The sequence below is a fragment of the Lolium rigidum genome, chromosome 6, assembly GCF_022539505.1.
Source record: "Lolium rigidum isolate FL_2022 chromosome 6, APGP_CSIRO_Lrig_0.1, whole genome shotgun sequence".
NCBI lineage: Eukaryota > Viridiplantae > Streptophyta > Magnoliopsida > Poales > Poaceae > Lolium > Lolium rigidum.
The window spans coordinates 112,354,199-112,378,340 of record NC_061513.1 but is presented as its reverse complement, the minus strand read 5'-3'; the positions used below and the strand labels follow the sequence as shown (position 1 = coordinate 112,378,340).

General features: G+C 42.8%; 3 protein-coding genes and 1 pseudogene across 3 annotated transcripts; all 4 read right to left on the bottom strand.

Annotated features, from left to right (window-relative positions):
- Window positions 1–273: 273 nt before the first annotated feature.
- On the bottom strand, window positions 274–6,602 carry LOC124665794 (annotated as a pseudogene).
- A 2,454-nt stretch (window positions 6,603–9,056) lies between these two features.
- On the bottom strand, window positions 9,057–12,356 carry LOC124660856 (bifunctional riboflavin kinase/FMN phosphatase-like). Its single transcript, XM_047198691.1, has 10 exons — window positions 12,159–12,356; window positions 11,665–11,851; window positions 11,394–11,524; window positions 11,062–11,131; window positions 10,742–10,807; window positions 10,234–10,388; window positions 10,060–10,149; window positions 9,796–9,935; window positions 9,481–9,573; window positions 9,057–9,230 (listed from the first exon to the last, which is right to left on the bottom strand). Exons 1-10 carry the CDS (start codon window positions 12,220–12,222, stop codon window positions 9,066–9,068), a joined length of 1,161 nt encoding a protein of 386 aa, XP_047054647.1. The 5' UTR covers window positions 12,223–12,356; the 3' UTR covers window positions 9,057–9,065.
- A 2,054-nt stretch (window positions 12,357–14,410) lies between these two features.
- LOC124661044 (heavy metal-associated isoprenylated plant protein 28-like) lies at window positions 14,411–14,937 on the bottom strand. The gene is made up of 2 exons (XM_047198903.1): window positions 14,862–14,937; window positions 14,411–14,769 (listed from the first exon to the last, which is right to left on the bottom strand). Exons 1-2 carry the CDS (start codon window positions 14,926–14,928, stop codon window positions 14,411–14,413), a joined length of 426 nt encoding a protein of 141 aa, XP_047054859.1. The 5' UTR covers window positions 14,929–14,937.
- Window positions 14,938–19,434: 4,497 nt separating this feature from the next.
- Window positions 19,435–21,796, bottom strand: LOC124666735. Its single transcript, XM_047204063.1, has 10 exons — window positions 21,640–21,796; window positions 21,329–21,520; window positions 20,693–20,800; window positions 20,567–20,608; window positions 20,369–20,464; window positions 20,186–20,281; window positions 19,954–20,064; window positions 19,821–19,853; window positions 19,687–19,737; window positions 19,435–19,606 (listed from the first exon to the last, which is right to left on the bottom strand). The coding sequence occupies exons 1-10, from the start codon at window positions 21,760–21,762 to the stop codon at window positions 19,508–19,510; spliced, it is 951 nt and encodes a 316-aa protein (XP_047060019.1). The 5' UTR covers window positions 21,763–21,796; the 3' UTR covers window positions 19,435–19,507.
- Between the last annotated feature and the right edge of the window lie 2,346 nt (window positions 21,797–24,142).

Genomic DNA, 24,142 nt, shown 5'->3' with positions numbered 1-24,142 from the left:
TCTTGACGCTGGTGGTGCAGCCGGGTATGGACCATGCTGTCACCATGGGCATGCTCATGATCACCAACACTACTGATGACGCTGCTCTAACCGATTCACCAATGTCGCAAATGCTCCATGCATAAAGAAGCTTCCAGGGGATGTTGTGGGACAAGCAAGCCAGTGTTTTATCGGTTGTAAATACTGTATTCTTGGCCTTTCATTCCAGTGTTGCATTCATCCCCTCCAGAATAGTGCAATGCAAAACCAGACATTACAGTGTTACTAGCCATGTTTCAAATAGACCTACCAAGAACTGGATATAATACAATAACATGGGAAATGTAGGCAAAGCAGGGCACATCACAACATCGGCGCAAACAAACATCACCTTGTGCACTTTCCTGGGCAAACAACGCTCAGGCTATCAAAACCTAGGATCAGGCACAAGTGTGAGGAGCAATACACAAACATTGGCATTACCTAGTGTTTACTTTCCATGGCAAACAACTCAAGCTACAGATAATTTACAGATGCTACAATCTCTTCCTCCACTTCTTTGTGTGATGCATGAGCACCATTGTTGTTAAGCGGCAGGATTTTCGGCAAAAGCAGCCATGGTGGTTAGAGGCTCATAGCTGGGTGCTTGCTGTGTTTGGCCGAAGCCTGCCCGAATTCATCACTCCCCTCGCGGTTGTCTAACATTAGGGAGAAAAGGTATCAAGTAGAAGGAAAATGTCTATGAACAGTTTACTGGTTCCAAATTGGAGAGGGCACTTACCTCGAAGAAAGAGTTGAAGTTTAGTCTCATCAGAAACTGCCTCAAGAAAGGTGCTCTCTGACTTCCCGCAAGTCGACTACTCCTTAGGATAGTGTACAGCGAATTTGACTTCTTGTTGAACTCCTGGATATCACCAAGTATATGTAAGTTCATGGTACATATACTAGGAAACTATGCAAAGAGATAAGACTTTCACGAGTGATGCGCTAAATACTGCTACGTCCCTATTTGTTTAGAGAATGCCAACAGTGTTGGGTGGGACAATACCTCAGTTATGTGACCAATCTCAAACATGTTTGCACCTGTTTCATATTGCTCGATACTCCAACAGAACTGCAGGCAGAGCTTCATTATACTGTCCAGTATCCTAGACACTGATCCTATATCCAAGAAGGATTGTGAAATCAATGCTGACAAATAGCTGCAAAGCAAGACGTCATAATCAGCCAAGATACCATAACAGATTAAATCCGTTGTATGCATGCAAATTCAAAGGAACCCCCAGTTGCGGTAATATCCCCGTGTAACAAATGCAACCTCTAAAAGGGCTACACAAATCTTCATATATACCATATACATCCATAAACTTCAGCTTCATTCCAGCATTGCAATTGAACATAAACCTAACCAGTAGCCAAATGTCCAACAGATAACAAACATACACTGTTATGAGTACACAAGAAAGGGAAATGTAATTGAAAATGGCATAACTCGCTTCAAGTGGCTTTGTAATATAATATGTACCGTGCAAGCAACTCGTTTCTTATGAACATGGATACAGCAATATGGAATGAATTCAACTTGATTGATGGTGAAGCAAAAGAAGGAAATGTTGGTACTGAGCAAACATAGTTTCATAATTTATCTATCTTGACCTTATGAGACTATTCTATTCAAAGATATGAATATGCCAGTGACATGGATTCAGTAAACAGTACACAATCAAATAAATAGTATAACTATTCAGTTCAATAAAATAATTTATACATGATCAAGTGAAAACTGTTGCTTACTCCTGATGAAAGGTCACTAGTTCTGTAAAATCGTGTGAATCTTGGAGATGAGTTTGTAAGACATTCCACTGTGACTCAATTACATCAACCTGCAAGTAAAGTCCAACAATAAAGGAATGTGGAAAACTATCAAACTAAACAAAGTTGGAACCAAAGCACATTCCTAGCAGCTATCTAGCCAAATGAATTGTTCTATTCTATATGCTCAAGTAAAATTAACTGCAAAAAACTTTGACTCAAGTTATTAAGCAAACGCCATCCACATGCTCTGAATCAGTACTAAAAGTGTTATCCATTAGATGACAAGCAAGACAGAACATCACACAGCTTTACATGCATGCATATCAGTAACATCTGGAATAAGGAAAAACATGTAGAAAAGCGGTAGTTTATCTGGATATTACCTGGATATAGAACTGTAGGTTTCTGATCAAGAAAGCCATGTGCTCCCTTACTCGCCAGAAAGGCTTTGTGCATAGCCGATGCAGTTTGGTTGCAGAAGAATTTTTTCGATCCTTGCAATAATCAGAAAAATCAACATGATCTTGATGCATTACAGCTGTCCAAGATTTTTCCAATTCCATTCAATCGGATGAGATACTGGAAAACTTTGCGATACCTGGATACAAATTTCATGTTTTAAAAGATGCGAATTTTAAAAGCTAGAGAACTTTCCGACTTACCAGTTAAGTTTGGCAAGTCTTATTGTAGCTTTTCAGGATAGTAATCCACACTCAAAGAACTACGGAATTCAAAGATAATAATTTTGCTGATAATAATCTATGCAGTACAACACTTACTTAGAAAGAACATCAGGAGTAAAGAAGAGTTGTAATGGCCAATCGACAGAATATTCTAGAGCAATACTATGCCACCCATCAAGTGCCAACTCTGAGCTAACCTTTCCTTTGGAGGAAAGATCTGGAGTATTGGACTTTTGAAGATCTTTCTCCGAAGTACTAGATTTCATACCAAACAACAGCATCCTACAAAAGAGAAATAAAATCAGTTATCAGTACAAAACTGAAATTCACTTAAAACATGGCTTGACATAAATTACGGTATGTGCCAAATAGAAATACAAACCTTAGGGAGACCCTGGTGAAGTATTTGTCTTCGTCACCTATGGTTTTCAGCGCAGCCTGCATAATTAAGAATACAAAATAAATCCAGGCCACGAAATATCAAACATATTTGCTAACATGAGGTAAAACAGCCGAACTAATCTCAGCTGGATTCTAGGTAAGTTGGTGCCAATAAAACCAATAGACAGTAATGCGATAAAGTAAGACTATCAATAAGACTCGGCGATGAGAAAAAGGTTGTCACTTACCAACTGAAATGGAACAATGAGATCTGCTTCAGCTGTAGATTGACGAGGTGGTAAGCGCATTAATTGGCGGCTTTCCTCGAGAAAACACTGTTCAAAACATGATTCTGAGTTTCAGCAAAACAACCCAATAGGGCATCATAGCACAAATTTGCTCTGTAGTAACACATCCACAGACACACATACATGCAAAAGAAGGAATATGGAAGAGATTAGTGGATCAAGAAGTGCATGATTACCTGGAAAAAATCACCTTTTGCTAAAAGGAAATAATCTTTAAGTGCCTTCAAGTGACCATTGAGATCAGCTCGTACAACCACTAGCTTTTACCAAAGGAAACAACTGGTGACGCTCATGTGCAATAAAACATTAACAGAATACATAACGGTTTAAGCCATCCAGTACCTGCCAAAGGTGATTAGCTGCAATTGTTCGTATTGAGCTAACAGCAGACTCAAACAACCTTTTATGAAACTCAGAAGAATGCTGCAGAAACAACATGAATATATGTCAACAGTACTCCCTTAAAGAGATACTCCCTCCGATCCATAAAAAGTGTTGGGGTATTAGTTCAAATTTGAACTAAATCCTCGACACTTATTATGGATTGGAGGGAGTAAATATAATTAAAATTATTCAAGAAATACCTTTAGCTGCTTGAGCATGGCATCAACTTTATCTGCTTCAACCTGTGGCAATAATTCTTCTGCGCTAATGTTAGAGAAGTTTGGCAGCTCCTTCAGCACACCAGAACCCCCTGTGAAACTTTGCATTTTATGAGATCCTTTCAAGATCTGACTTTGGTTAGTGGGTTCCTGCAATGTAGCACCAGGACTAGGATTCCTAAGAACCCTTATTGCTTTGCCAGCGAAGAGAATTGATTCTGCAACTCGCATGTGGATATACTCGGGCAACATGTCCTGTAAAAGTATGGAAATATACAATGGATTTAACTATCTAGGGGAGCAATTATTACCTCGTACAAATGTACTTCAGAAAGAGTATAAGCATACCAATGATACATGAAATCCGGAGTGCCAACTAGTCAGGGATGTGTCTTTAGCTAAATTCTGTGCGAACTTATCGGCAACGTCTGACTGAGCTGATTCATTCTCCTCATCACTGTCGACCTGTCTGAAAAGAAAGGCAAGAAGTTTTACATCCGAAGACTACTTGTCATAATGCGAAAGACAACTGGTACAATTCTCTCTATAGGATGTTGAATATAGAGGTACCCAAAATCACCCCAAAACTCCAAATCGCACATCTAGCAAGCAAATTCCCGTGTCTATCAGTTTAGCAATTCATACAGAATTGCCACAAAAAGGTTGTTTGCATATCTAAGGGGTGAGATTAGGGAGGAAATATCTACAAGAAAAACTAGAATATGTATATATATTATAACCAAAACTTCAACAGCACTTGGGCAGTTAGAAATGTCTGCATGCCATTTAGCAGGCTAAAATGTATAACTGGATAACGCATGGCAATAATAGATCGGAAGCAGCCATGTAATAGCAATTACATCAACAACATCAACATCAAAGCCTTTTTCCCAAGCAAGTTGGGGTAGGCTAGCAATTACACTGGATAGCAATTACATAATTAAAACAATTTAATGGTACGCCATGCTGACCTTCTGATGAAAAATTCATGGTACTGATCTTGAAGAATACCATAAACCATCCAAGAAGTCAGCTGGTTAAACATGACCTGGTGTCCATGCCAAAGGAGCCTATCTTATTTTTACCATCAATGAGAAGGAAAAGAATAAGAAAACAATTATGCAAGTAAAATATGCAGTAAAGAAAGTAGTTGCAACGAAAACTGAAGCACGGAGGAATGGAAATGGGAATTGTTTTTCTCATATATGAATAGGCAATACCTCTGAATGCAGCTTTGCAGTTCTGGAACCCCACAGTGGCATCGTTTATGCAACAGGTTAAGAAGCTGTCCTCCCTTGATGTCTTTCTCCTCGATTTCCATAACAAGCTCATAAAGTGGTGGCAGGAGAACCTCAAACTACGAATTCACACAACAATGAATCAGGTCAGTGCCAAAAAAGAGCACGTCACACATCATGCATGCCAATAGAGTATAACAATGATATATGTGCAAAACCTCATAAAAGCAGTAGACTATGGTTGACAAATATCGCATATGCAATTACTTAGTACATAGTTGTACAGAAATTAGGAAATTATATTTAGATAGAGAAACTGTATGTGCGAGATGTTCAGGAACACACCTTATTTAGCCCGTGGGTTGCTGTCGCCAGGATAGGCAATGGATCAGACAACAGGTTTTGCTCAACCTGAAGAACAGCTGACCTATAAACTGATAAAATCTCGGCAATGCCATTGGAAATTGCCCTCCGGTATGCACTCCCTTTTCTAACTTTGCCCTTCAGAGTAATATCAGCATTAGGTGGTGAAACATCTACAGAACACTGAATCCAGCTCAGATCACGAGACTCGGTTGCAAACCGGTTAAGTTCTCTATAGTAAAAGCCCAGAGATAAGAGCCTTTCAATAGCGCTCCTGCACAAAAAAAGGACACACTACTCAGACTTTGGTGAATCAAGAGCTGAAGACAAGACATAGATTCTATTCCTATTATGCCTGTCACGCATGTCATTAAATATTGATGACAACCAAGAACTAAATGCCCCCAAATGATCGCTAGTACTTCTTGGCAGTGAAAACATAGAGTTTGTAACTTTGTATACATTAAAATATGTTGTAATATTCCCACAAAAAAATCCAATGCAATAGCATTTCCTCTTGGATGTGATTTCTTGTATCCAGTGAAATATTTCACAGTTTATTAACAAAATGAATACTTACATGTAGAGTAAAAGCACTCTGGGTGTGCATTAAAGACGAATCTTTTCTGGTACAATTGTTTTACATTGATATTTTGTGCTTTTATCATATATAATAAAGTGCAGACTGATTAGAACACAGGAAGCAACTAAATGTGCAATAGATGAGCTTGTAATGTATATGCTCTGTGTGTTCATATCCATTCTAATTTAAACTGTCTGCAGAGCTTGATAAGAACTGAAGTGTGAAAAGTTGTGGCTACATTTCCAGGGAAATAGCTCATTTCTGATTTCATAATTCATTACGCCTAGCTTGGTCTGTTGAGGCTACAACTTCAAGGTAATAACTCATTTCTGTTTCGTAAGTTGAAACCATGTTTGGTAGTACCGCATCGCGTCGGATTCGACCACCTAACTACACCACACCCCGCGGATCACAGACACCACGGAATGGTTACAGATTCGTGGCAGGGGGGAGGCCTAGGGCATCGCGTACCTCTCGGACGGCTGGAGGAAGGTGAGGTCGGGGGCGAGGCGGAAAGCGGGGCCCACGTCGGCGTCTCCGTCGCCCCCGGCTTCGGCAGGCGAGGGCCGGCGGCGCGTGGGGAAGGGGGAGCTGTGGAGCACGAAGTCGCCGGTGAAGCCGAGGAGCGCGAGCAGGAGCTCGTGCAGCATCCCGGCCTCCCCAGGGCTTCGCGAGATCGGGAGGAGAGGGTGGGGGACGGCCGTTCCCGGGCGCGTCCCACAAACTGTTTTTTTTAAAATAAAATTCGGACCATAATTTAAATTTTCATTCAAATTTGATGATATTTTACGTAGTTTGAATGAAATTTATCTAAACTAAAGTAATCTAACGGCGGCTCCGTGGCCGCTGAGGTAGTAGTACTCGAAGAACCGGCACCGATGGAGGAACTGGCGCCGCCACCGTCCTCTTCATCGTGCGTGCGTGATGTCGATCGATTTGCTCGCCTGCGTCGCGGATCAACACCTCGATCGATCCCTCACAGGCGTGGTGGTCGCTCACCGAGTCCCACCACTCCTTACGGATGGGGCAAGCCGAGGTTGGTGTGTGAAGAGGGAGCGATGGTAGGCTAGGGGGCTGTAGCGCGCATTAACGCTAGCGCTAGCCCGCCACGCCACCCTGCGTCGGGACTCCTCCATGCACCTGCCTAGGAAATCGATGTGGCCATTATTAGGGTTGACCAGAGGTTGGCGACGACGTAAATGATGAAGAGCATACATTGTGTCAATGATAGGGTTGGCCCGCCACTCACCACGTCGTCACGTCGGTTCACTGCGGGGTTGTGTCAATACGTTGTTGCATCGGGCACGCCCTCAAGGATCCTTGTGGGGCGGGATGGCCTTGGGGCGTTGGACATGCTATTGGGCCGCGCTGGACCGAAAATGCGTTTGGAGCTGTCCGGCACGCCCCAAAGCCTTTTGGGAGCAGTTTGCGGCATGCGAGATGTGCTCTAAGAGCGTCTGCAACGCAACGCTAAAATAGAGCCACGGGGATCAGAATTCTGGCCTGCCGGTTATTGTTTTCTTTGTTATTGGGCGCCCCACGCAAAATATGTAGCTCGACGCTACTGGTTTTCCTTTACTCGTGGAGTGGACATGGAGTTCAGTTTAACGCCTCAAATTAGCGATCATCGTTGTATCGGTGAGATCTTAATCATTACTTTTATTTCGTGACAACTACTTTTGTTGCTTAAGTGCCGCATCAAGCGTTCCTGCATTGTGGATGCTCTATAGAGAGAGAGGGCGACATGTAGTTAAGGGGGGAGGGGATGTCGGAATTCAGGTGTTTTTTAAATAGTATTTGCCTTTTTAAATACTCCCTCCCCTTCTCAAATACTCCGTACTACTTGTATAAAACGTTTTGGCAGTTCAATATTAAGCGTTAACTGACATCTCCTTGTGGCTGCGGATCGGTATTGGTCATCGAAAAGTTGAAGCTTATGTGCGAAAGCATCCTCTCCAAAGGGCTCGATGCCGCGTCTGTTGCAACTACATTGGCTTTCGCCCATCGACATAGTTGTTCCAGGCTAAATGATGCTTGCATCCGATCTGTTGCATCTTGTACTAATATAGATAGATGATGTGGTGGCAAGGAGAGGGCACGCTGGGCTCAGAAGAACTTGTCCGGATACTGTAATGGAAATGTGGGGAAAAAAGTAAGTCGGCTCCACAAAAACTAGAATTGTTACTTTGTGCGTAACAGTAGCTCATCTTAATTGTTCATCCTAGAAAAAGTGTATTGATGTCTTCCAATGCTTATTTATGTTTGATGGAATGTAACACGATCGATGAAGTTCTTCGAGGCGCATGGAGCTGGCGTCGTTTTTTTCACACCCAACTTGATAGGCATCTCCGTGATGCCTAGTTTGACACAAACGTAGGTGAAACACAACTCTGTCTGTGCTTTCCCAAGGCCACCGAAGATTTGAACCACGAGACTGCCTAAGCAGCTAGAGCGGTGTGCTTTGCCTTATATTTTATAGCAGGAATCGTCTAGCTTTTGGTGTGTGGAACGGATTTCTTTTTCCCGTGAAACAGCTGAGCTGCAGTAGAAATTTCGTTAACTCGGGCAATCAGCGCCCGTTCCATGATCATGCGCCGCACCCTTGCCTCTACGTCCATCATTTGCTACCATCACATCGGCTAGTAAGAGCGCTGATCAAATACAGCTGCTGCCGATGAACAATCATATCAGATAGCGAATTTCGCACAATTTAACATGCCTGAATATCCAACACAAGCAGAAACTAATTTCATTCCAGACATTACATGCTCAAGATTATCACCCCGTGAACAATGATTTAACCCACTTTGTTGTCTGTACGGGTTACAAAGATTTTGCCACCAGTATGCCCACACAATGATAAATTAAGATAGCCGAAATATTACAATTAATCTTATGATTTGAGCCTGTCAAAAGGACATGAAGGAATTGACACTATCAGGAGATTCCACCTTCCAGAATGAGACCCATGCTTCGTTCCGGTATTTCTTCCTTCTGTCCGAGCAATTCTTCACATCTTCAAGGAGGAAATGTGATACTCACAATTCGGCTTGCTTGTTAATAATAATAGTAGCATGAAAAGATGAGAATATACCTTTGAAAAATATGATATGTCAGCCGAGAAGAAAGCCGTTCTGTGGCTCTGCATAATCAGACAAGGCTGGGAGGTCCAATGCACTCCTTGCCTTTGCATATTCAGATAAAGCTGGGAGGTCTAGTGCACCCTTTGCAGTGGCTTGGTCCTCGTCAGTAATGCTCAATGCTTGAGATATATTTTCCTGCAACAAAGCTCACAATCATGCTTCGAGTTGCATACAAGATTTTGATCGACAGTTGCATGACAGGGTTGCAATTTAATATGCTTGGTGATGTCTAGCGGAATTCTGCATTACAGTACATGCCAGGAAGTGTCCATGGTGGAGTAGCAAAAGATAATACTGTAAATGGCAACATAGAATACATGGCATAATGAAAATTCAAACGGTCAAATTCACGAACTTATAATTATGTAAATCATGAGGTCAGTACCGTGCTTTTGAGCATTCGGATGTAACCAATTAATAGCAGCTCCACAGGATCCTCCGTTTTGGCCTTGTGGAGAGAATCAAGAAAACATATGCGCTGAAAAGGAAAAACCAGAGAACAAAGCCAGCAAATTATTTCGTTTTCTGATCCTTTGGCAAGAATGGCATAGCAATTAGCAAACTGTATAAAAAATTCGTATGTATTAATCTACAGACAACAGGACTACATTAGAAAAATGACCCTTTTAAGTTTGTGATTCTGTCGAAAAAGTGCAGAATAGGCAAGAGATAAGACAATATATAAACTTAAAATACTAACCATCACTCTTTCAACATTTTGCAGTGAAAGGTCCCACCCAATGCTGACCACTACTTTAGAGACTCCATATGCTTCTGACTTGGCCCAACCAAAGAAAATTCCTGATATTTGATCAGGAATAGAATCATAGGTATGCTCACCTGTTGGAATGTATTTATGAGTTCAAAATGGTCTGACATACAATATTCTGCAAAGCACTATGTGCTAAGCAGTGTAATATTGCCAGTTATTGACATATTAGAAGGCGATAGGAAGGTGTCTGACCTGCTATAATTGTATGAGTATTGCTTAAAACCACATCACCTATCTGGGCATTGGAGAGTAACGGTTCCACAGGCAAAGCGCCTAGAATGACTGCAACACAAATGGCAGCCAGCAAACTTAATAATTAAATAAATCAACTAAAATAAAAACAGTGGTTAATGGAGAAAGGATTACAATCTTCAAATGGGGGAAGACCCCACAGCTCAGGATGGAAGTCTAGTAGTGAATAGAGGATGAGATCAGCCATTGAGTAAAATTGCCTTTGACTTTGGAGTGATGGAACAGCAACTACCTTCGCTCCAGAAGCCTTGGCAGCCTGAACTCCAACACTGGAACATTTTGCCAACAAAACAGTAAGTTCAACTAAATACAGAGCAACAGTTATTCAAAAACATAAGCAACTTTAATATGTGTGATTTACGGCTGCACTTTTAAGTGCAGAGATTTGGATTGGTATCCACTTTAAAGTGTAATTCTAAAAGAAATCTTGCGAAGTAATGCTTCGGAGAGGGTTTTTTTGGAAACAAAATAGAAGGAGACAAACAATAGTTTCTAAATTTGGTTTCCTTAGTAAGACTATTAAACTGCTATGCCTTGGTTAGCTATTTAAAGCTGCTACGTCTTGTATGACACCTGAACTCTGCTACGTTTCCCTTTCAAGAGTAGTGTTTATTATACTTACAGAGAATCTTCGATGACCAAGCATGATGATGGATTTACACCAAGTCTCTTTGCAGCCTCAAGGAATCTAGAAAATCAGAGACGACACAGAATCAGGAACATAATTATATGCACAAAACTAACGAATTGTTTGTATCACGTCTTGACCAAATTAGTTATGTCCATGCGTTTAAATAAGATGTTACTATAATTGAATGTTATATCCTGGACTCGAAAGATAAATTCACTGCAAACTTATCTTGATGCATGGAAATAACACAGTGTTTACACACCAGACATTGCAAGGAACTAACATTTGGTAAAAGTTGTACAAGTACGCACATGTCAGGACAAGGTTTTCCATGAGGTATCTGATCACCACCAAGTACCACTGAAAAGCAGTCTTTCAATTCTGCAAAATAAGGGAATATTTTAGTACAAGAGAAACCAATTCATCATAACATAAAAAATTATAGCTCTTTGTAAAACCCGTCATTGCTACTGAAGTGTTTTTATTTACGTAAACTATGTTAAATCAGCAGTATTGGTTATGTTTAAGCATACCTAAACTGTCAGCATAGGACATTCAGAAGATAATTACGACAGATCAAGCTGCCCTAATTTCTTTGAACAAAACAAAGACATAGTAGTAGACTGAAGAAAAAAGTTCAGACCTCCTAGTTTCAGGATTTTGTGATCGATATTTCTCCTGATGGAATTCGAAGCAAGTGCCAGGGGTACTCCGTTGTTGTGAAGATGCTTGAGAAGCCTCTTAACTCCTGGAAGCGGGTTCGCACTCTGCCACCTGAAGAACAGTGAAATCCAAGCTCAGTCGTGATGGGCATATACAGACTTGCTCAGCGCACTAAAAAACGACACCTAAGTTCAGTCGTGATGAAGTACAGCTGCAGCCTTGATGGGCTCTCTCTGAAAAACGAATCAGACCTTTTCATGTACAGCGGGTATATGGCCTCGGAATACTGCTCGACGGTGAGCGGCAGCCCGTAATCCGCGATGATCCCGGTGGTGGACTCCCTGTGCATCTGCCCCAGCCTCTGCACCTCCTTGGCGGCATCCGGGACCTTCCCGTAGGTCCCCAGGAACTCCTTCAGGACGTCCCTTGTCGCCCTCTCTGCACCACCAAGAGATACCACAGTTCACAAACTCGGTGTTGTAACTTTACTATATGTTTTCTTGATTGAAATGTCAGCGCCTCGGTGTAACCAAGCTGCGATTTTTCTAATGCGGCAGGTAGGTTTCGAGAAGATGACCAAACTCGCTTGCTCGCCATGAACAGAAAAAAACAATTTCTTTTGTGTTGGGTCGAGCATAGGAAATACCGGTGGAACTAGCTGGCTAGTAGTAGAAACAAGACGGCGAGCATCGGACGACGGAGGGAGGGGTGACCGGGCGAGAGTGGGCAGGGATCGGCGCAGTACCTGTGTCCAGTAGGGTGCCGTCGAGATCAAAGATCACGGCTGAGACCCGGTGCGTGGCCGCCATGGACGAAGCGCGGAGGAGACGAGGTGGGAGTGGATTGGCGCGCGGGTTGGGGTGGAAGGGAAGCAGGCTGGGCGTGGGATTTAAGGGTGGGAGGAGAAGGGGATTGGTGGAATCTGAGTCTGTTTGCAACGATGCGCCGCGACCGGTCAGGTTTGGGAGAGGCAAACCAAAAACATGCTGCGGTGTGAGACGGTGAGGTGTTAACACGAGCTGAGCTGAGCTGAGCTGGATGCCTCCTTTGTTGCCGATTGGCGTATGCCATTGCAGTACCGTGCGTGTTCGGGTCACCGGCCGCCGGTGCGCCCGTGTCTCCTGTCGATTCGTCGGCACTGCAACTTTCAAAGAGGAGGGTACCAACTTTACACTAGGATACAAAATCTTAGTGGCTTGTGCAGAAAAGACAAAATATACTCCGTAGAACAAATAGTAGCACTACAATGGCGTAGAATTTTCTTTTGCGAAAAGTTCACCAACCTATTCATAATCCTCAACAGCAGTACAATGACCTAGATTTTTACCACAAACAATAATATATAGATCCATTTTCTCTTTTTTTTTGTGCAGGCCATATACAATTGTATTTTTTTTTAACTAAAATGGTGTATGAGTATAAGTATCAAGAAAATATGTAAAATATTTCAAATTTTTCTAAGATATTGTCATAGGAATTTTAAGATTTCTCAAAATTGATGTTCACTTGGACCCATGTTCTTTTGGGTATTTTGGGTCCCAATAGTTCATGTCTTCACTTATTACTAAGACCACACATTATGTTATGCATGATTCTCTGGCCCTCAACTTTTGTGGAAGAAACAACCAAGCCCCGTTGCTTGTGTCTAACTCCTACTACCCCACTCTAGATCAATTTAACAGGCACATACGTAGATTAAGAAAATACTTTGATCATTAATTTGGTTAATAAAATATAAATTATATATCAAAAAATTTATATAATTATACTTTTAAAATATGATTCTAATATGATAGTTTCTATATACATACAATTCATATTTTGTTAACTACATTAGTGGTCAAAGTTTATCTTAAACTGCGTACGCGCATGTTCAACTGAAATGGAGGGAGTATGTATTAATAGCAAGAATGCATTTCTTGTAAAAAAAACAATGTCATCACTTTTCCCATAATCTCTTACATGTCATTAAAAAGTTGATGTCCTCATCTTCTAAGAAAGCCTTTAGACGCGCCCCTAAATGAGGGCCGGCCTACTCTATTTTAGAGGGTGTGGGGCCGAAAATTCAAGGGTGCTAAATTAGGGATGCCCCCAAAAAATCCCTCAAAGTCCCAAGTATGACTAGTTTCGCCTGGCATGTTGATGTCACCATTGCTCCTCCACCACCATGCGCCGCGCCGCTGCTCCCTTATTCCGTGATATCGTGGTTGGTCGCCCCCTCCTCTTACTCTTTCTTGCCACAACATTTTCCTCCTTGCCTTGGCCATGTTGACACATGCCCCTCCCGATCAAGGCTATGTCTGAATTCCGGGAGGTGGGATCCCATTACCTGTCAAGCGGTGGCGACTTTTTCCTCCAATTCTCTTGTCCTCCCACAAACCCACTTCTTTTCCCACAATCTACGTCCGGTGTACCTTGTCTTGGTAACAAGTGCAATTACAAGAAACTTAATAACACATTAGAACATTTTAAAAAAAAGATTTTAGTACTACAAATAAAAATCGTGTGTATTTTTTCGATGCAGAGGCCATTTTTTTAAAAAATATCTTAGTACTGCTTAAATGCCACAGTATTATTTTCAACACTACTGTGATCAACTCTAGGCAAGGGAATGTGTGGAAGGTGAGTTATGATATGCTCACCGTGCGGTTATCAGACAGGGAATAAACTATCGAGCAAGGAATATTACAGTCGTGTACGGTGTACCACCGTTTGTGCATAAGTGCTCGTATAGTGGCATGCTACAGGAATAACAAAAAGTTGCATGCTTAAGTTGCTCGTATACTGGCATGCTACACGAATAACAAGATATTGTTCCATTTGGCTCATCTATTGGCCATATGCCCGCACCTTCCAAGTCTATACTGTTCAGACTTCATACATACTGCTTCTCAATATACTGTTCGAACTTTTTCCAAAAGATTGTGCTTAATTTACAGAGAGAGGATAAACTGAATCATCGTAGAGTAAACCCTATCCATGTGACGGTCGTGCTGATCACATGACGGAGCAGCCTCCCGTGTTCTCGTCACTGAAGTAATCCGTGGCCCTGGTGCCGACGACTGACGAGTTGGCGCCGTAGAGGCGCGAGTCGTCGTAGCCGTGCTTGTAGTAGTTGTACGAGGATGTGGGCCCCGCCGCGTACGTCTGGGCCCCGCCCGGGTGGTGCTGGAGCTGGTGCTGCGCGAGGAGCTGGACGGCGCTGCCCGCGACGCCGGCGGCGATGTACGGCGCCGTCGGCCAGAGCACGGCGCGCTTGCCCGTCCTCCGTACCGCCTTGAGCACCTTCTTCTGCTCCACGTCCCCGTTCACCGTCACCTTCTGCATCTCCATGTCGATCTCCACCTCGTCCACTCCTGCGACCAGAACAATCGATCAGTTACATGCATCTTCACACATATAGATATACCTGAATGCATCAAAGTTCAAACAGATATACAGTGCGTACCTTCTAACTTTTCCACCGCCTTCCTGATCTTCTTTTCGCACCCGGCGCAGCACATATGCACGCACATCTCCACGATCTTCAAGGAGATGGAGTCACCAACACAACGTCAGAAAAACATGCCATGATGAACACATAACGGCGCAAATCACAAAGCATTCAGGGAGATTCGAAGATTAGCTTACCGTCATCTTCTCTCTCGCGAGCTATGCGCTTCCCTCGATCGCTTGGGGAATTCTTGGATCTTCGTGTTAGGCGTTGACAATTGGGTAGGAGTATCTAACAGCAGGAGCTGTGTGTCAACTGTCAAGTTGCGTATCTCCTGTTCCCCTGTAAGTATATATATATATATACACACACCCACGGCACTCCGCTCCCATGTGGCGTACCCGTGAAGCATGGGCGCGGCGGTTGATCGAGCTGCGATCGAGGTCGGCGGAGGCGGGCGTCGACGCGTCGTGGACCGATGAGCTATTTCACGTGCAAGCTGCACCGACTGCTTCGTCCTCCCTCCACATTCCGCGCTAACGACAATGCTGAAGACTCAACGCTGGCGGAGCTGGGAGCAAGCAACGAGCGCCGGCCTGTCGCTGCTGGCATGTGAGCTCGTCTCTCGATCGATGCCGCGTTTCGTCCGAGTGAAGCACGGAGGCTGCAGGGAGCCGCGTGGTCAGGTCGGTCGATTTGCAATTCCCCCAGTCAGTGGATCGATGGATGGAGGTAGGAGCAAGCGAGCACGATCGACGGATCCACGGCACTGCATGTGTCACTACGGGAACCAGTTAAGGTGCCGACGGCCGGCGGCCGTCGGCACAGCTTGCCTTGCCTTCGGCACAGGCTTGTGCCGACGGCAGCCGTCGGCACCTTGCCGTCGGCACAATAACGCCTCGGCACAGGCAAAGTTGCCGTCGGCACAGTCTGGCCGTCGGCACAGCATCCTGTGCCGACGGCAAAGCCGTCGGCATAGAAATAACGCCGTTTAGTAATTTTGGCTCGAATTTTTTCAAAAAAAAATCAAATTTTTTCAAATTTTTTTTTTCAAATTTTTTTATCCCAATTTTTTTAATCTCCAACATGCACCATTTTAACTCTAACTACACTTAGTATTTGGTCAAATTTCACTCATGGTCAAACTTCCCGGTAAGTCACCCATCCTCACACTACTCCACCCTTAGCACGCTTAACTTCTCGGTTCCATTTAGACTAGATTCCATGAAAGAAATGACACCTTGTTGACAATAATACCATATCATTACTATTAACCCTTATTACTTGATGTTGCACATCATTATTTTTTGAATTTCAAACAATTACCTACATAAACTACAAGAATAAGTATTTTAATCTTGAATTCAAATGGACAATAAAATGATTTATTTTTTATTTTTTTATTTAATAAGGACTAATTAATATCTTTAAATCTGTAAATCAAAATTTGACAAATAATATGTCTAAATCGATTAGAAAAATGAGAGGAGTCCAAATATGATATCTATATCATATTTTGAATCAAAAATTAATTTTCCAAAAATTCATGAGCATTAGATTATGTACCAGTAGTTCAAATCTGGCCGGCCTCCTACCGATTTGGCTGGAATTTGTGTTTTTCATGAGGGGTGGACGGAAAAGTTCCAGATACATCGGTTGGAAAATTTTCCATCTTAGGTGGTCTAGTATTTTTAAAAAATGTGTTGGTACCAATGTGAAACTTTAATTTGGTGGTTGCTTCACAAAACATCGCGTTTTCGGCACCTCAAAAATGAAAAATGGCTTTTTCGCGTGACGAAAAGGAAAATTTCCTCCTACAACATCGTAAGACATCTCAAGATACACATGTGTGCATAATATAGGCACATTATCACAAACTATGCCGCGATTCTATCCATAACATTGGTCCTTTGACCTAAATGTCATGAAACCTCGAACATGATAGCTCATTTTGTGAAGGATTTTTTGTGATGTTTGCAATTTTCCAACTTTAATATTTTTCCTTGCAACTATGACATATAATATGACAGCACGCGAAGGTTTCACATTGTTTTGATCATTTTTGAATTTTTTATGCCCGTTTCAAACTATATTCAAAATGGCGGGCATGAAGATCCTTTGCCCGAGGCTGAGACTCGTTAAACTTGCACTGGATCTCTGATGAAATAGCATGTTGTGAATCTAAAAATAATTTGTACAAAAAATCTTGAACAATATATCATGTACCTGTAGTTCAAATCTGGTCGGCCTCCTGCCGATTTGGCAGGGATTTGTCTTTTTCATGAGGGGTGGATGGAAAGGTTCCAGATACACCGATTGAGAAATTGTCCATCTTAGTTGGTCTAATATTTTTGAAAAATGTGTTGGTACCAATGTGAATCTTTAATTTGGTGGTTGCTTCACAAAACACGCCGTTTTCGGCACCTCAAAAATGGAAAATGTTTTTTCGTGCGATGAAATGGAAAACTTCCTCCTGCAATATCGTAAGACATCCCAATATACACATGTGTGCACAATATGGTCACATTATCACAAACTATGCCGCGATTATATCCATAACATTGGTCATTTGACCTAAATGTCATGAAACCTCGAACATGATAGCTCATTTTGTGAAGGATTTTTTGTGATGTTCGCAATTTTCCAACTTTATTATTTTTCCTTGCAACTATGACACATAATATGATACCACGCGAAGGTTTCACATTGTTTGGATCGTTTTCGAATTTTTATGCCGGTTTCAAACTATATTCAAAACGGCGGGCATGAACATCCTTTGCCCGGGGCTGAGGCTCGCCAAACTTGCACTGGATCTCTGATGAAATAGCATGTTGTGAATCTAAAAATGATTTTTACAAAAAATCTTGAGCATTATATCATGTACCTGTAGTTCAAATCTGGTCGGCCCCCTATCGATACGGCAGGAATTTGTCTTTTTCATGAGGGGTGGACGGAAAGGTTCCAGATACACCGGTTAATAAATTGTTCATCTTATGTGGTCTAGTATTTTTGAAAAATGTGTTGGTACCAATGTGAAACTTTAATTTGGTGGTTGCTTCACAAAACACCCCGTTTTCGACACCTCAAAATTGGAAAATGGTTTTTTCGTGCGATGAAATGGAAAACTTCCTCCTGCAACATCGTAATACATCCCAAGATGCACATGTGTGCACAATATGGGCACATTATCACAAACTATGCCACGATTCTATCCATAACATTGGTTGTTCTGTGTGAAAGCCATAAAACATCGGATATGATAACTCATTTTTGAGAAGGTTTTTTGAGATATTTTAAATATTCTAAGTTTGATATTTTTCCAAGATAGAACTTATTTTTCTGAAAATTTTGATATATTATTTGTATTTTTCTGAATTATAATGATTTAGTTATGATTTTTTGAAGATTAATGTGGTAAAATGGAAAATAGCTATGCCGACGGCTTTGCCGTCGGCACAGGGCTAAAATATGTGCCGACGGCTTTGCCGTCGGCACAGACCTGACGCTGTTAGCTCGCCGTCACGGCAGAGAGGCTGTACCGACGGCCAAAACTGTGCCGACGGTTGCCGTCGGCACAGACCGTCATGTGCCGACGGTTTACCTGTGCCGACGGCTGACTTGCTGGCCTGGCCGGAACGAGTCCTGTGCCGACGGCCCCGATATTTTGCCGTCGGCACAGGATCTGGCCGTCGGCACCTTGACTGGTTCCCGTAGTGTGTGCGGATGCAGCATGTCTCAGGTCTGCCGTTCAGCTTGCCATATGACCTACAGTAGGTTCTATCTATCTAACGAACCAAACACTTTTTGTCTTTTTCTTTTTTGTATCTCACAAATTATAAAATATTTTGATTAGATTTTTTTCGCAAGTCACTCCAAAATAACAAATAGAATGGAGGAAAAAATAGTTTGGATTTTTTGTGCAAATTTAAATTTTAAATTATTTAAAATTCAAAATAAATTCTTGAAATATATACATAGATAATGACCAAAAAAATCCAAAATAATTTTCCCACATTCTATTGTTTTGCTTAAGTGATCTGAATTTTTTTGAGTTTAAATAATGTGTAGTGTGGGAGATACAAAAATGAGAAGTTGTTTGAGAGGGGAATAAAAAGAACTTGCACGGATCTTGATGCAGTATAGACGGTGTGGATACGGATGCGCACCAAGCACATGCTCTGAAAGTCCTCTCTTATTTAAACTCTTACAAATAGTAAATCCCAATAAATCAAAGAGCTATTGTGTAAATTAAGCTCATGAAATCTAACGTGGAGAAAATTAAACAAAATACAAAAGTAAAGAAGAAATAAATCACAAGTGTGTACTACAAGCTATTAGGAAGAGCGTACATTAATCCAGTATCATATTTCTCCCAACCCCCTCTTCTGAACCTAGCCGCCGCCTCTATCTCTTCCTCTTCTATAAGCCGGTTACCCCTCCTCTGCCCGGTATCATCGGTGTCGAAAGGGGTGGCCCCTCCATTTGCGCCCGCCAATGTCTGTCCCAACGACAACGGACGAATCGTGTGGGCCAAGCCCGACCCTGCCTTAAAGTTCGCGGGAGCCAACAACTCGGAACATGGTTGCCTCACGATTTTTGTATTCCCGGAGCCGGGAAACGACTTTCCCAGCAAACCAAACTCGCCCAAGCAACAAACAAAACTACGCAGCCGCTATCTTGTCCTTGGAAATCAATCCCAACAGTTCTGCAATCCTCAGCTTCTTCCTGGCATATTGCTCATACGTTCCTGACGACCGACGCTGGAAATGGAAAGAGTGAGCTACTACATACAAAACTGCAAGTCGATACAATGTTGTTTGACAATATCTATCCAACATACCGTCCAACGAATTGCATGTGCAATCAGCTCACGAGCTTTATACTTTGGAACCTAGAGACACAAAAGAAAAAAGATCACACACGAGAATATAACAGGAACCAATGGATGCTAGACAAACACCATACTATACTTACACTGTGACTAATGCCTTCCGTGCACTTACGAAACTACAAAGAAAGAAGACCAAATCAATTTGCATTGTAAGAGATATGCTGATTGTAATAAAATGAATGCACATATAGAACATCTGTGGAACGAAAAACCTACTTTTCGCTCCATTTGGGAATCGCCATAAGTTAGCTCATACTTCATACTGCGGTCATGTGCTGAAAACAAATTCTCACGATAAACTTGATCCAGAGCATCTCTGAAACGCAGCTGAACAATGTCCAAAGAAAAATAGACAACACTAAGGTAAGTAGCGAAAGTAATCACAAAACACAATCATCAGTAAAAATAACAATGTTGAGTTCTGAAAGGACTATTGTACAACGCTGACCTGATGATCCTCATGGGTCCGCTTCCAAATCTCAAAAAAGATACCATCAAGATCTTTCACAAACATGAGATTTATGCGCGTCTTCCATATATACTCCTGAATTAAATCAAAAGAATGCAATTGTCAAATACAACCATAACTAGGGCTGAACATCTAAATGAGCAAGGGACAAAGGAATCATACATGGAAACCAATAGCTGCTAGTTCCATAGTCATATTGGGAAACCCAACAGCGATCCTAAGTGCTTGGAGCATAGCCTTTGAACGTATTTCCGCCCACTAAATAATAGAACAGGAAAGTTATTGTGTTGCTGCAACGTTTATACATATATATATATTTTTTGCTATTTCATGGTTTTGGGAGGTCACATATGCATATACCTCATAAGAAGACTCCTTTATCAGCACATGATGTTCAAACCACTGTCAAGTACAAACGTTGTTAGTCCAAGAAAACAAAAATACTGAGCAAAGTTGTAAACTTGAACTAGCTGATAATTGGCATACTTTAAGTTCCTTCACAATTGTTTCCCAGTACTGGAGATAGTCTCTATCAGCTTCAGGGGTGCTATAATATTCTACGTATCTCCTCCAGCTTGTATACTCATCGCCACCCTGCACCCAAAAACAACAACAGGAAAACAACATACCCTGAGAATAACAAGCACTGGACATAAGCGAACAGGATGCTCTTAAGAGTACTTACGCAGTGCAGGAAGATGTAAATAACACATACTCGAACATGGCAAAAATAGCAAAAAAGGTCTGGTTTTTCTATTTATTGTAGATTGCATGTATTATGATCAGCTATTTTACCCCAATTTAATTATGCAAGCACCCATATTCTAATATGGAATTAATCTCCAAATGCTGCAATTTTCCTAGTTTTACTGTTGAGTTTCTACAAGAAACTTATGCCACTACTTGATCTGAGAGGTTGCTTACATAAATTCCTTGTACAGGAAGTTACATTGATATTTCCTTAACTGTCTGATCTTTCAAAGAGAGATTAAGCAATTTTTTGATATTGTCCATTCAAAGGGAAAACCAATAAGAAACTGGTTACCAACTGCATGCGTGGTTACAGATAAAATGTAGACGCATCACAGAAATATAAATCTAGCGAATACACAATATACTTACATCATTGAAAAGGACTAGCCGCTGGTAGTCGGTCAAGTACTTTTTGTAACAGAGGTCAGTATCAAAATACCAACCAAATAAGCCATCTCGGACGTAGTGAAAAAAGTAATTGTTCTCCACGATGAACTCTGGAGGGTACTTGTGTTCCAATTCAACATCATCCAGCTCGTCAAGTGGCTTTCCTTTCAACAGCTACACAAGAGATGGAGTAGGTACATAAGAGGGCATGATTTTCCATACGTGTAGTATGATGATAGATTAATAATAACAAACAGATAGGAGGAGGATTTGCACGGGACTAATTAACTAACCAGGCAAGCTTTGATGCGATAAAGTGCATGCTTGAGATGGAGCTTGTTGGTCTCGTCTTGTTCCAGTTCATGGTAAGTGTCAATTTCAGGGATGCGAGCCGCTAGTGTTTCACAGTCTGCCATGTATTCCTCATCCGTGATACCAATGTCCGGTATAGTACTACACATGTCAACAAGGGGCGGGGAATCAGATGATTCTCCATCTGGTCCGCGGGGCTCGCTCAAGAAAATCTGGCACTGGTATTCTAGCCAAGCAGCTCGCGATTCATCAGTGTGGAAAGATGTACGAGTAAGGGCTAGGAGAATTTCACTGGAAGGGAAACCGGGCAAGTCGGAGCCGTCGGTGCCGTCTGGTAACCGCAATCGAGCGAGGCGCATGGCGATGATTTCATGGTAGGAGTACCTTGGCTCTGGTGAGGACATAACAGGCTCGTCGGGGAGACCGGGCGGCGGAGAGCCTCCATCCACACGGCTGCTGCTATCAAACGCGCCGTCTTCAGTAAGGCGCCTCTTCTGCGGCATCCGCATCTGATCGACGATCACAGGGGTGAAATACTCCAGTTGTGACGGAGACGGGACTACGGGAGGGGGTCGCGATTCGGCTGCTAGGGTTTCGTGTGGATGGGGAGACACGTGGAGCAATTTAGGAGAGGAACCGAATACTCGCCCTTCCTCGCGTTTGTGGCTGCTGGCGACGCACGCCGCGACCGCCCCGACCTCCCCTCTCGGCGGCGCCGACCCACGCTGCCGACAACGCCGGCCGTTCCGCCTTTTGCAGCCACTATAGAGCTCTGTCGTCTTATTCTTCCGATCCCGTAGCCGCCGCTCGCTCCGTTCCGACGCCAAGATCCCTTGGCTGCCCGTCTTATTTTATTTTTCGGGGAATTCGGAGAGTTTTATTCAGCTATAACGGAGCCTGAGTGATCAGCGTGAAGACTGACCACCAGAAACTCAGGGATACAATCAAGCCAGCTGCTCGTCCCCATCAAGGTGCAATCTAGCTTAGCACAAAGATGAGCCGGATTGTTTGCCGACCGAAGAACATGCTAAATACTCCCTTCGTCCCGCGGAAAGTGTCGGACGGGACGTTTTGCGAAAACCCCCTCGGCGAAATCCCGACAAGCCCAGCAGTCCACAGATCTTCTTCCTCTCACTCGGTCCGCTCACCCATCTCGCGCACCGCGCAGAGCCCCGGCGCTGCTCCCCCTCCGCCGTCTAGCGCTGCCGTATGGCTCGACCTTGCTGCTCCCCTCCGCCTTCTAGCTCACCCTAGCCGCTCCCCTCCGCCGTCTGGATACCCCGCACTGCGAAGGTTACATTTTTCTGCCCAAGATTGGATTTTGCTGTACAATACACCGCCGCTCTCTTGCTTCCCCACGCCTCCTTGCTAGATCTGAAAGCAACGGTGGTCGATATGATCCCCAACGGCGAGGAGGAACTCCAGGTCGCCATCCTCGTTCTTTACCATCGGTCCATCGCCACCGATAAGGGAGAGAAGATGGCCACCGTCGTGGAGAGGATCTGGGAGTCGGTCTTCCCCATCCGCGGCATCACGCATCCAACTTCTGGGTGCACACTTGGGCCACTCGGCGCAATATCTAGACCCGCCCCTGACCCCAGCTAGTTGCAGCTTTGAAGAAAATGGAGAACCAGCGCGAGAACCTGACAGAGACTAAGGCCAAAGCAAACAGGAAGATGAGGTAATCCTAGTACAGCAATGTATTATCCTGTGACCAATGTCTTCTGCAATGGTCATACCTGCTTGCTTCTACCTCTATTCTGATGTTTGTCTATGCTGTCAAGTGTCTAAGTGAAGAAATTATGTATTCTTTTATCTTCACATGATTGTAGAAATTAGGGGAGAGATTTGAACAACAGGATAGTTGCAGAGATTAGCAGAATAACATATTTGCAGATTAGCAGAGTAACATACTTGCAGATTCATGCAAATTGTAGAACGTCTAATATTGTTCGATGGAGGAGACAAGATTTAATTTCAGAAGTTAGGACTCTGTTGGAGAAGAATTAAATTCATACGGGGGGTTTGTAAAACTTCATTTCTATTAGCCGTCCGACACTCTCCGTGGGACGGAAGGAGTAATTTTGTTTCATGTTCAATTGGTTGTGTACATAGGCTGTAGGGAAGCAGATATATATAGATGGATACTTCAGTTACATGAAAAATTATTGCTGAATTGTTTCATGTTGAATTGGTACCATTGAATGAATGAATACTACATGCTGAATTGTTTCATGTTGTGTTGGAAATGCACCTTAACTGCAAATCGTTGATGGTAACTGCAATGTTTTCATTTGTTTGGTAGGTGTGGGAGCAACCGAGCGGATAGTCACCGGTATTCTCCAAACAAGGGGACGAGGGAGATAAGTCTGGACCGAGGCTGCTTCGCTAGCTGTGTGTGCTTCGACCCTATCCATGTTGTCTCTGGTGGAGTTTTCTGCCATCCAGATTACCCCATGTCTGTGTCCTCTTCCCTGGAGCTGA